Here is a 13,424-nt window from a genome sequence, read left to right on the forward strand (position 1 = left end):
CGGAGGGTCAGTACTGAGGGAGCGCTGCACTGTCGGAGGGTCAGCACTGAGGGAGCGCTGCACTGTCGGAGGGTCAGTACTGAGGGAGTGCTGCACTGTCGGAGGGTCAGTACTGAGGGAGCGCTGCATTGTCGGAGGGTCAGCACTGAGGGAGTGCTGCACTGTCGGAAGGTCAGCACTGAGGGAGTGCTGCACTGTCGGAGGGACAGTACTGAGGGAGCGCTGCACTGTCGGAGAGTCAGTATTGAGGGAGTGCTGCACTGTCAGAGGGACAGTACTGAGGGAGCGCTGCACTGTCGGAGGGACAGTACTGAGGGAGTGCTGCACTGTCGGAGGGTCAGTACTGAGGGAGCGCTGCACTGTCGGAGGGTCAGTACTGAGGGAGCGCTGCACTGTCGGAGGGTCAGTACTGAGGGAGCGCTGCACTGTCGGAGGGTCAGTACTGAGGGAGCGCTGCACTGTCGGAGGGACAGTACTGAGGGAGCGCTGCACTGTCGGAGGGACAGTACTGAGGGAGCGCTGCACTGTCGGAGGGACAGTACTGAGGGAGCGCTGCACTGTCGGAGGGTCAGTACTGAGGGAGCGCTGCACTGTCGGAGGGTCAGTACTGAGGGAGCGCTGCACTGTCGGAGGGTCAGTACTGAGGGAGCACTGCACTGTCGGAGGGTCAGTACTGAGGGAGCGCTGCACTGTCGGAGGGACAGTACTGAGGGATTGCTGCACTGTCGGAGGGACAGTACTGAGGGAGCGCTGCACTGTCGGAGGGTCAGTACTGAGGGAGTGCTGCACTGTCGGAGGGTCAGCACTGAGGGAGTGCTGCACTGTTGGAGGGACAGTACTGAGGGAGTGCTGCACTGTCGGAGGGACAGTACTGAGGGAGTGCTGCACTGTTGGAGGTGCCGTCTTTCAGATGAAACGTTAAACTGAGACCTGTCTGTCCTCTCAGAAGGACATAAAAGATCCCATGACACTATTTCGAAGAAGAACAAAGGGAGATCACCCTGGTGTCCTGGCCAATATTTATCCCTCAACCAACATCACTAAAACAGATTATCTGATCATTATCACATTGCGCAAATTGGCTTCTGCGTTTCCTACATTACAACAGTAACTACACTTCAAAAGTACTTCATTGATTGTAAAGCGCTTTGGGACATCCTGCGGTTGTGAAAGGCGCTATATAAATACAAGTCTTTCCTCCCTTCATTGACTGAATAAAAGCATCACCTGATCATCGAAGCAGATTGCCTGAGAAACCTCTCGTGGGAAACCATCGATCACAAACCCTTGTGTGTCTGGGTGCTGCATCAGCTGGTGTTTAATCTCCGTTATTGTAGTTTCCTAAAGAAGAAATGTAAGGAAACAAAATCCCAGTGACGTTACGAGCTATGGAAGAGTTCCTCGTTGAAGCAGATGTTAATACCCAAGAGGAGCTTACATTAATGCAGATGTTAATACCCAAGAGGAGCTTACATTAATGCAGATGTTTGGCCCGGAGAGGGTTGGCAGCATTAGTGCTCCAGCCCCCTTACCCCATGGGCTAATCTACACCAGCAAAACTGCCCTCCAGTTCCTCATCCATTGAATGAATGTTGGCAGGCTATTTAACCATGGGGAGCATCATAGCCAAGCCTTGACTTGTTCTCACCCCCACCCGCACACTCCCCAATGGGCATCACTGGGTTGCGACCAGGAGTGGGGATCCTGATGGTTTCTTTTCCCTTCCTCCCTGTACAGTACAGCTCCTATTGGTGAAGATCAGAAAACTCCCCACAGGGCAGGGATCAAACCTGGGATGCCACTGGTCTGTGTGGGCTCGGCACTCGGTGCAGCGTTTAGTATTTGAGCCACTGATGGAGGTGGAAGGTTCCTCCTGCCCGTATCCTAACTCTCACCATGTCCCATTCCCCCATCAAACCCTGAGCTCACTGACCGACATTGGCTCCTGGTCCGGGAATGCCTCAATTTTAAAATTCTCATCCTTGTTTTCAAATCCCTCCATGGCCTCGCCCCTCCCTATCTCTGTAACCTCCTCCAGCCCTACAACCCTCCGAGATCTCTGCACTCTTCCAATTCTGGCCTCTTGCGCATCCCCGATTTTCATCGCTCCACCATTGGCGGCCGTGCCTTCAGCTGCCTCGGCCCTAAGCTCTGGAATTCCCTCCCTAAACCTCTCCACCTCTCTCTCCTCCTTTAAGACGCTCCTTAAAACCTACCTCTTTGACCAAGCTTTTGGGCACCTGTCCCTAATATATGTCTCAGTGTCAGATTTTGTTTGATAATCGCTCCTGTGAGGCGCCTTGGGACGTTTTACTATGTTAAAGGCGCTATATAAATGCAAGTTGTTGTTGTTGGTATATGTCAAGTGAAATAAGACCAGTGTTGCCGACCTGGGGGGAATCAATCAGACCGAACTGTGAGATTTCTGTAATCCCCGACTCTCTGTTACCTGGGGTGCCAGCTCTCCGTTTGTAATGATTTTCGCGATCAAGCCCCACTTCCTGTTGTTACTTGCGTTGTGAAGCATTTTTTCACGCAGAAGTTCCCCCACTGAGATGTAGAGGAATCCATATCGTTCCGCAATTTTCATGCTTTGAGTTCCCTTCCCGCTGGCTGGCCCTCCTTAGGAAGGAGGGAACGAGAGAGAGAGAGAGAGAGAGAGAAAAGAAAACCTGAAAACAAGTATGCGACAAAAGGAAGTACACAACCATAACTATGTCAGTCAGAGACCGGTGGGGCCTTCAGGATCTTGCATCAGCCTAACTCGTCGCCACTGTACAGATGGGGACATCCAGGACAAAACAGCCCGCTTGATTGGCACCCCATCCACCACCCTAAACATTCACTCCCTTCACCACCGGCGCACAGTGGCTGCAGTGTGCACCATCCACAGGATGCACTGCAGCAACTCGCCAAGGCTTCTTCGACAGCACCTCCCAAACCCGCGACCTCTACCACCTAGAAGGACAAGAGCAGCAGGCGCATGGGAACAACACCACCTGCACGTTCCCCTCCAAGTCACACACCATCCCGACTTGGAAATATATCGCCGTTCCTTCATCGTCGCTGGGTCAAAATCCTGGAACTCCCTTCCTAACAACACAGTGGGAGAACCTTCACCACACGGACTGCAGCGGTTCAAGAAGGCGGCTCACCACCACCTTCTCAAGGGCAATTAGGGATGGGCAATAAATGCCGGCCTCGCCAGCGACGCCCACATCCCGAGAATGTATTTTTTAAAAGTTAGATATTATTCAGCTCGTTATTTAAATGTGGAGTTTGTGGAGAAGGAGGAGCTTCAGTTGCCTATTTTCAATAAACCACAAGAGTTAACTCTGAGTTGCCCCAGTGTCACTAACAGAAAGGCAACCTCACAAACTGAGGAGACCCCACCAATAGAATTAAACGTAAGATCTAATTAAACTGAAATAAACTCATATTTCCGTGCCGCTGTCTGTGCGTTTACAGAGAGGATCCATCTATCTGAAGAGCACTGATCTGAGCTGGCAGCTTTCTGAACTGTCTAGACCTTGGCAGGTGGTTTATGTCTGTAATTATTCCATCACTTTGTGTATTGTCTGCACACTGAATTAATTTCCCTTCACCATTGCAATGAAATCACGATCAGAGGGGTCAGAGGGTCATTGTACTGAATAAGTCAAATTCTGTTTTTATTCTGTGGGATTCTTCCCACTGTTTTGGGGATTATGCTCCATAATTGCATCCGTGAAAAACAGAGTGGTTTCCTGATTTGTTCAGTCAAAGTCTGTCCCTGTGTAATAACAGTGGGATTGTAGTTTCAGTGAACACGACTTTTGCTGCAGTGGTTAACGATTCTGCTCAGGAATTTTACATGAGTTCACTAACCAGTGCTCTGAAAATAGCTGCCAGTGGAATTCCAATCCAACTGGGAGTAAGGAATCCCTTGGAATGATTAAAAGGAATAATGACACCATACTGAGATCTTTCCATAGATCCTCTCCTCCCATCCCCTCCCATCCCAGCTAAAGCCACATCCCCAAAGTATCTTGCTGTGGGTTGAGGGGCGGTGACAGGGATAAAAAGAGACAGACTCCTATATCTGTCGCCTCTTTCATGTCCTCAGGACGTTCCAAACTGCTCTACAGCCAATGAAGTATTTTTGAAGTGTGGTCACTGTTGTAATGTAGGAAACGTGGCAGCCAATTTGTGCACAGCAAGATCCCACAAACAGCAATGTGATAATGATCAGATCATCTGTTTTTAGTGATGTTGGTTGAGGGATAAATATTGGCCAGGACGCCAGGGAGAACTCCCCAGCTCTTCTTCGAAACAGTGCCCTGGGATCTTTTACGTCCACCTGAGAAGGCAGACGGGGTCTCCGTTTAACGTCTTATTCGAAAGGTGGCGCCTGAGTACCTGGCACTGGGAGCGTCGGCCTAGATTATGAATCTACAACCTTTGACTCAGAGGCGAGAGTGCTACCGACTGAGCCACGGCTGACTCTATAATCTGGAAAATTAACCTTGTTGAGGAGGAGATTCCCGGACCACCTTGTCCCACCAGCCAAGGACGGAGTTGGCAGCATTTGTGGAGATGGCAGTAAGTCGACCAATCCTGGATGAGCCCAGCCTGGATGTGTGGGCAGCTAACTTGAAGAAGGAATAGAGATAAAGAGAGAGATTGGATTGTCCAAACTCCCTCTCCCACCGGCGATCTTACCGATGACGAGGATGACTCGAGGCCTGGGTTTTGAAGGGTCAAACACCACGTATTCCTCAATTAGCTCGTCTGTCTCCGATAGGTCCGTGTCACTCTCAATTGAGAATTGGTGGATCGGAGGGAGTCGGTCGTACCGTCGATGACCTAAACTGTGACTCTCCGAGAGAGCTGGGGAGGAGAGAGAGAAACACATACCCATCACAATAAACAGCGAGTCACAATGACAGCCTGAGCTGGACCATATTGAGCTCCTTGCTTCGCAGTTTCAACCACAAGAGCTGCCCTCTCGTTAAAAGCAACCTCATTAAACATTGGCGCTGTGCCAGTCTCCCTCTCTCTACTTTCAGTGGAGTAAATGTGTTACTTTGCATTGATTTTCAACTTGTTGTACTCCCACATAACACCGCTAAGTTGCAATTTAAAAACACGACATCACCTAAATGCTAAGGCATGTTTGATGTGCTCCAGCATTATCTGGCTCAGCCCCACTTCTAATAATACAACTAACACCTCCTCGCTGTTGGATTTGAACCTTCCCTCTCTCTCCTGCTATTGTCATGATTCAGCCTCTCTTCCCAATTCTTTCATCCGTGTTCACGGCAGGTTGCAGTTCCCATATGTCTCCCCACCTTCCCTATGATATAAAACCCACGATATAACACATGTAGTGACTAGGAGTATCGTGGCTGAGGTCTAACAAGGTCCCTGTTATTGCCAGGTTATGTACTGGATGTAAAATGAGATGTGCACAATGCATCCACCCCAATCTCTTCAATAAGCAGAAAAACACCATTCTATCTGAGCATTTAGTTCAGGCTATACAACAAATCAGATTTATTATGAGAAATAGATTTACACTGAAGCAAAATACACCTGCAGACCACAGAAACACGGCACTTAACTTACATATAAAATGTTAGAATTTTTAAATGCCTTTCACAGCCTTTTAGCCATGTCTTTTGATCATTTTTACATTGAACAAGTCTTTCCCCATGGAGTTGTGTCTCACTCATTCCTCACTTGGGAGCCTTGATAATGTCAGCAGGCTACTCAACCATAGAGGCATCACAATCGAGCCCAATCATGTCCTCACCCAACAGTCACACCCTCATTTTTCACAGGGGCCAGTAGGTGGTGATCAGTGGGGCCCTGGGGGTACATTTTAACCCCCAAGAACAGACGGGCAGTGGAAATTCCAAGTTTTCAGGGCAGGACCGCATCCCAGCTCCAACCCGCCATCTTCTGGGTTTAACCCAAGCCGGTTTGTCTGCGTCTGGAGATCAGACACCAGGAAGTCCCACCCCTGCTTAAAGCTGGTGGGCCGATACTTAAAAGGGCAACGTACCTCATTGAGATACTTAATATTTTGTGTATTGGACACTTAAAAAACAAATTTAACCTTACCGTTTGTTAAATTTACCCGAATTGCACTGCTTGTGGGCCCGGAGGAACAGGAGTACTTCATCCAGGCCCAACAAGCTCACCTGGCCAGCAGGACCCCCACGATCGGCCGACCCCCAACCCCCAACCCCCCCACAATGGTGGACACCTCCCCCCCCACCGTGGTGGACCCCCACCCACCTCCAACTCTGCACCGGATCTCCAGTGACCTCCAATCTCTTGCTGGCCCCTCCTCCTGCCCGCCCCGATCTCCTCCCCGGCCTATAATCCCTCCCTCCCTCCGATCCCCAGCTGCGGCCTGCTGCAACAGGCCTTCCTGGTTGACAGCCTGTCAATCAGGCTGGTTGCCGGGTGCGAAACCTGGAAGTGAAATTGATGGGCCTCATTAAGCGACCCGCCCACTTACCTTCCGTGTTTCGCACCCGGAAAACTTTCCCCCCCACTCCCTTCCCGGGTCTCAGTTAGAATTTATCCCTTGGTGTTCATTTCCTCACTAGTTCATAGAAACACTGAGGCCAATTGTGACCACCCCCTCCCTCACCTTCCTCCACTACCCCAACTTAAGATCAGCGAACGAGGCACAGACCAAGGATAGAACCTGGGGCCTTCCCTGGGCAACAGCATCCCACGTGATGAAGTAGCCACTGAGCCATCAGGGATACCTCACCAGTCCCGCACAAACGGCCAACCTAAACCTATCGGTATTAAACCGTCTAGATGTTCTTAAGGCCTTGTGTGTATCCAGAGAACAAAGGCATCTGCAAAGAATGAGCGAGGTTTTACAAGAGCTTTCATTGGAACTGGGGCCCTCCTCTTCTGGTGAGGAGCAGCCTGCAGACTCCGGAGTTACATTTCCAGAGATTGTGACAAGAATCTGCGATCAGGAACCTCCCCCCATTGACCAAGCTCTGAGATGGATCACAAGATAGACCATTTCACAACAGGCCTCAAATATCTCCCGTTGGCCATCTGACAGTGGCCCGGGGAAGTCTGCAGGTGGTCTGACTGACCTCAAAGCTGAAGAAGGCCCAACAACGGTCAGTAGCCAATTAGATTCTTAAAATTGCACCAAAATAAAGAACATAAGAAATAGTAGCAGGAATAGGCCATTCGGCCCCTCGAGCCTGCTCCGCCATTCGACAAGATTATGGCTGATCTTCTACCTCAACTCCGTTTTCCCGCACCACCCCCATATCCCTTGATGCCTTTAATATCTAGACATCTATCGATCTCTGTTTTGAATGTACTCAATGACTGAGCCTCCACAGCCCTCTGGGGTAGAGAATTCCAAAGATTCACCACCCTCTGAGTGAAGAAATTTCTCCTCATCTCAGTCCTAAATGGCCTATCCCTTATTCTGAGACTGTGACCCCTGGTTCTAGACTCCCCAGCCAGAGGAAACATTCTCCCTGCATCTACCCTGTCGAGCCCTGTAAGAATTTTGTATTTTTCATTGAGATCACCTCTCATTCTTCTAAACTCTACAGAATACAGGCCTAGTCTACTCAATCTCCCATCATACGACAATCCCGCCATCCCAGGAATCAGTCTGGTGAACCTTCGTTGCACTCCCTCCTAGGTAAGGAGACCAAAATTGTTCACAATACTCCAGGTGTGGTCTCACCAAGGCCCTATATAATTGCAGTAAGACATCTTTACTCCTGTACTCAAATCCTCTTGTAATAAAGGCCAACATACCATTTGCCTTCCTAATTACTTGCTGCACCTGCATGTTAGCTTTCAGTGACTCATGTACAGGTCCCTTCGAACATCAACATTTCCCAATCTCTCACTATTTAAAAAATACTCTGTATTTCTGTTTTTTTCTACCAAAGTGGATAATTTCACATTTTTCCACATTACATTCCATCTGCCATGTTCTTGTCCACTCACTTAGCCTGTCTATATCCCCTGTCTATATCCTCTTTGCATCCTCCTCACAACTCACAAAGGATAAAAAGTGGAGACATTGCAAAGACTGTGAATAGAAAAGGTTTATGAGTTTACCACTCCGGTAAATGGCTCTCCTCCCCTGGCTCCCACTGAGGGGTGGCAATGTGCGCCTCTCCTGAACAATGAAAGTATCCCATCGCACTTTCTCGAGTCCGCCAATCTCTTTGACTTTCTTCAGGCAGTTCTCCAGATACTCAATGGGCTCGTCAGGCCGATGGTACATCAGGCCTGTCAACATACTCTAGGGAAGAAGCACACAGCAATCACAGGGGATTAATAGCCAGCCTGGGATCAATAATCAACATGGGGTCAATAATCAACATGGGATCAATAATCAACATGGGATCTCTTGTTAAAAAGTTACATTTTAAATGATTTAATTTTTTAAAATGGCAATTGTTTTACATTAAATGTAGATTTTTCTATAAGTGCTGGTGAGTCCTCTCTGACCATCGATGGAGCAATGGTACCTGGGATCATTATCACTGAGAGGGAGCCCGTTCTGTACTGTGAAGAATCCTAACATTATGTGACTGACTGTGTAAAGCTGCTGTTTATTCACAGAGTTTACAATGCAGAAGAAAACTCTATACCCACCTCACCCGAGGGTACTAAACCAAGTCTCTGCGCCTGTCTGCCATTATAATTTCCTATGTCTACACTTATAATGGAAACTGCCTATGTAAACGTGTCATGCTGTAATTACACCCTCCTGATGGTTGGTGGTGCTGTAGCACCTTGGATTTGCCTCTCCCAGCAGCTCGGTTCCGCAGACGAACTCCTGTACTTCAATTCACTCAACTTGTTTCTTTCCAAGATTGCTGCAGGTTTTTGCTATTTGACTATAAATAATATTAAATATTATCTAAAAACAAGACCAGAAGGTGTGACTTTAAGATGGGGACTGGATTACATCTGCACCCTTGGCCCAATTACCCCACACTCTCTCACCCTGCTTCAATGGAAGACGACTCTTGGTCTTCACTCCATGGGGGGTAATGTTGACTTTGGGTGACAGTGTAAAATGGGTGATATCCAATCAGTTAAAAGGGTTAAATTACAAGGACAGGTTTCATAGACTAGGCTTGCATTCCCTCGAGTATAGAAGATTAAGGGGTGATCTAATTGAGGTGTTTAAGAACATTAAAAGGAGTTGATAGGGTAGATAGAGAGAAACTATTTCCTCTGGTGAGGGGAGTCCAGAACAAGGGGGCATAACCTTAAAATTAGACCTAGGCCGTTCAGGGGTGATATCAGGAAGCACTTCGTCACACAAAGGGGAGTGGAAATCTGGAACTCTCTTCCACAAAATGCTATTGAGGCTGGGGGTCAATTGAAAATTTCAAAACTGAGATTGATAAAATTTTTTTGGGTGAGGGTATTAAGGATTACGGAACCAAGGCGGGTGAATGGAGTTAAGATACAGATCAGCCATGATCTAATTGAATGGCGGAACAGGCTCGAGGGGCTGAATGGCCTCCTCCTGTTCCCACCTTCCTTATACATCTCTCCCGGAAATGACAATGGGGCGAGATGTACAATGGACGGTCAATTCAATATCGCCCGCTTTACACTGTCACCAAAAGTTAAAATGACATCTTTTGTGTGAACCATCTTAAACCACAGGAGATCAATTAGTGATTAACATAATATTTGGAAGAGAACATTGTGTGGACTGTAGATAAAGGCAGTAAAAGTGATGTATTGTTTAAAGGCCTGCTGATGTGCTGTAAAGAAAGACATCCATCACTTTCTGTCATCTGTTGCCTTGCTCCACACTGGGGCGTTCAGTGACCTCCCCTGTACAGACAGTGAGCGAGCATCGTCTCAATGGGATTGTGTGCACTGGTTCATGAATAACAAAGGTAAACGTTACTAATTTAACCCACACAGGGAGGGTGATGCAGACCTGCACTCTACGGGCCTAATGCAGTCTGGCTCTCTCACTCCAGCCTGGTTAAGTCAGATTTCTTCCCTCCCTCAGTTTTAACCCCTTTTGCCCCTTTCCTTCACTGAACTCACTGATTCACGTCGGAGGCTGGTTCAACTCTCCAGGATCTTGCCCAGAGTCTCGCTGACCTGCGTTGGCTCCCGGTCCGGGAATGCCTCGATTTTAAAATTCCCATCCTTGTTTTCAAATCCCTGCGTATCCTCGCATCCCCCTCCCCCATCTCTGTAACCTCCTCCAGTCCTACAACCCTCCGAGATCACTGCGTTCCTCCAATTCTGGCTTTTGTCCATCCCTTACTTCCTTTGCCTCACCATTGGCGGCCGTGCCTTCACCTCCCTAGGCCCTAAGCTCTGGAATTCCCTCCCGAAACCTCTCCACCTCCTCTAAGGCGCTCCTTAATACGCATCTGTTTGACCAAGCTTGTGGTCGCCTGTCCTAATGTCGCTTTCTTTGGCTCAGTGTCAATTTCTGTCTGATTACGCTCCTGTGAAACACCTTGGGATGGTTTCCTACGTTAAAGGCACGATATAAATGCAAGTTGTTGTTGTGAATAGAATCTCCTGTTGATTCCCCCCCACACCTCAGTGATTATATTCGAAGACAGCTCTTGTAACTGATGAGGATCACTGGCCGTAACCTCCAGGAAAACCAGAGCACTCAGTAAAGACAGTAATGACAGGTGTAATTACTGCTGTCAGTCTGAAGCACACCCGCCTTCTGTAAGTACCTGACACTTGACTGTAATTACCTTCACAAGTGGCACATCCCTTCGAGGGTCTGGTACTGTCATCGATACATTTGCTGTTCCAATCAGGCTCTAATAAGCCTTAGAGAAGTGACTTATGGGCGGAGTGTTTTGATAAAGGCCAATTACTGTGCTCTTGCAAATGGTCCAGCCTCAGAGGGGAGCTTAAGCCTCACTTAGCAAAAATAGAATCATAGAATGATACAGCACAGAAGGAGGCCATTCAGCCCATTGTCCCTGTTCCGGCTCTTTGAAAGAGCTGTCCAATTAGTCCCACTCCCCTGCTCTTTCCCCATAGCCCTGCAAATTTTCCACTTCAAGCATTAATCCAATTGCCTTTGTCACGTTTTCTTGTCACATTATACAGTGTGCTCACCATTTAATTACTGTGAATTTCCTGAGCTGGTTTATTCATTCCTCTCTGAGTCTCAGTAATTTGGTGTACTTGCGTTGCTATGGCACCCTGTTCCTGTAGAGAGTTATGTTTTCATGTATGCTCAGCTCCGTGACATCACACAACCAGCTTCACATGAGAACTCAGCTGGGTTTTTGCAGAGTAACTGCGAGCCCCACGATGACATCATTTGTTCCACCTGAGCACGTGTGTTCAGAAATAAACAGAGAGATTTGTGATAAGAAGCTGAGGAGGGCCCAAGTTCGAGGACCTACTGTGGTCTGGTTCGAGCAATGGGTGCTGTCGGGTAGTTGCTGGACTAGTAATCCAAAGAATGAGAGTTCAAATCCCACCATGGCAGTTTGAGAATTTGAAATCATGCTGTATGGTGTGTATCAAAATTAACGGCAATTAGGGATGGGCAATAAATGCTGGCCTTGTCAGCGATGCCCACATCCCATGAACGAAAAAAAAATCATACTGTACAGCAAGTGTCTTGTTGTATATGTATCATATATTGCATGTATAATTCTATGGTATGTACAACATGCATCATATTGTGTATGTATCATATATAGCATATATATCATCTATAGCACATATCATTCCATGGTATGTATCATACAGTACAGTATATAACATATTGTATATGTATCCTATATAGCTCGTATATAGCACATATGGTATGTATCGTGTTGGATACACCCGACAGCTGTTGAGCTATAATTGGCTCATCCTCTAACAGTATGGAACACTCGTCTGGGCTCCCAGTGGTTTTCTGGATGTCTGTTGTTATAAACCAGCGATTCAGAGACTTCTAACATCAATTAAATCAGAACTTCAGTCTGAGGAAGAGCTAAATCCTCACAGTCCTCCTCAGCCCTATTCCCATCCCGTACTGACAACTCACTGGTGATCCTCGCTCACACACGAGCCCCCACTCTCACACCCGAGCCCCCCCTCACTCACACACGAGCCCCCCCTCGCTCACACACAAGCCCCCACACTTACACCCGAGCCCCACCTCACTCAGCCTGAGCCCCTCCTCGCTCAGCCCAAGCCCCCCTCGCTCAGCCCCGAGCCCCTCCTCGCTCAGCCCCAAGCCCCCCTCGCTCAGCCCCGAGCGCCCCCTCGCTCAGCCCCAAGCCCCCCCTCGCTCAGCCCCAAGCCCCCTCTCGCTCAGCCCCAAGACCCCCCTCGCTCAGCCCCAAGCCCCGCCTCGCTCAGCCCCGAGCCCCTCCTCGCTCAAACCCGATCCCCCCCTCGCTCAGCCCCGAGCCCCTCCTCGCTCAGCCCCAAGCCCCTCCTCGCTCACACCCGAGCCCCCCCTCGCTCAGCCCCAAGTCCCCTCTCGCTCAGCCCCAAGACCCCCCTCGCTCAGCCCCAAGCCCCGCCTCGCTCAGCCCCGAGCCCCTCCTCGCTCAAACCCGATCCCCCCCTCGCTCAGCCCCGAGCCCCTCCTCACTCAGCCCCAAGCCCCTCCTCGCTCACACCCGAGCCCCCCCTCGCTCAGCCCCGAGCCCCTCCTCGCTCACACCCGAGCCCCCCCTCGCTCAGCCCCGAGCCCCTCCTCGCTCACACCCGAGCCCCCCCTCGCTCAGCCCCGAGCCCCTCCTCGCTCACACCCGAGCCCCCCCTCGCTCACACCCGAGCCCCTCCTCGCTCACACCCGAGCCCCCCCTCGCTCAGCCCCGAGCCCCTCCTCGCTCACACCCGAGCCCCCCCTCGCTCAGCCCCGAGCCCCTCCTCGCTCACACCCGAGCCCCCCCTCGCTCACACCCGAGCCCCTCCTCGCTCACACCCGAGCCCCCCCTCGCTCAGCCCCGAGCCCCTCCTCGCTCACACCCGAGCCCCCCCTCGCTCAGCCCCGAGCCCCTCCTCGCTCATACCCGAGCCCCTCCTCGCTCACACCCGAGCCCCCCCTCGCTCAGCCCCGAGCCCCTCCTCGCTCACACCCGAGCCCCTCCTCGCTCACACCCGAGCCCCCCCTCGCTCACACCCGAGCCCCCCTCGCTCAGCCCCGAGCCCCTCCTCGCTCACACCTGAGCCCCCCCTCGCACAGCCCCGAGCCCCTCCTCGCTCACACCCGAGCCCCCCCTCGCTCAGCCCCGAGCCCCTCCTTGCTCATACCCGAGCCCCTCCTCGCTCACACCCGAGCCCCCCCTCGCTCAGCCCCGAGCCCCCCCTCGCTCAGCCCCGAGCCCCCCCTCGCTCACACCCGAGCCCCTCCTCGCTCACACCCGAGCCCCCCCTCGCTCAGCCCCGAGCCCCTCCTCGCT

The 13,424-nt window shown here is 50.6% G+C and overlaps 1 protein-coding gene across 1 annotated transcript in view; it reads right to left on the reverse strand.

The window, feature by feature from the left end:
* Positions 1-13,424, reverse strand: part of LOC137304267 (adenylate kinase isoenzyme 5-like) — a 52,410-nt gene that overhangs the window by 37,622 nt on the left and 1,364 nt on the right. Inside the window, exons 2-5 of the mRNA XM_067972816.1 lie at positions 8,110-8,296; positions 4,702-4,869; positions 2,450-2,622; positions 1,228-1,341 (exon numbers count right to left, since the gene is read on the reverse strand). Of these exons, the coding sequence (XP_067828917.1) occupies positions 1,228-1,341; positions 2,450-2,622; positions 4,702-4,869; positions 8,110-8,296 (642 nt within the window). The remainder of the gene's footprint in view (positions 1-1,227; positions 1,342-2,449; positions 2,623-4,701; positions 4,870-8,109; positions 8,297-13,424) is intronic.

The sequence above is a fragment of the Heptranchias perlo genome, chromosome 37, assembly GCF_035084215.1.
Source record: "Heptranchias perlo isolate sHepPer1 chromosome 37, sHepPer1.hap1, whole genome shotgun sequence".
NCBI classification, from domain to species: Eukaryota; Metazoa; Chordata; class Chondrichthyes; order Hexanchiformes; family Hexanchidae; genus Heptranchias; species Heptranchias perlo.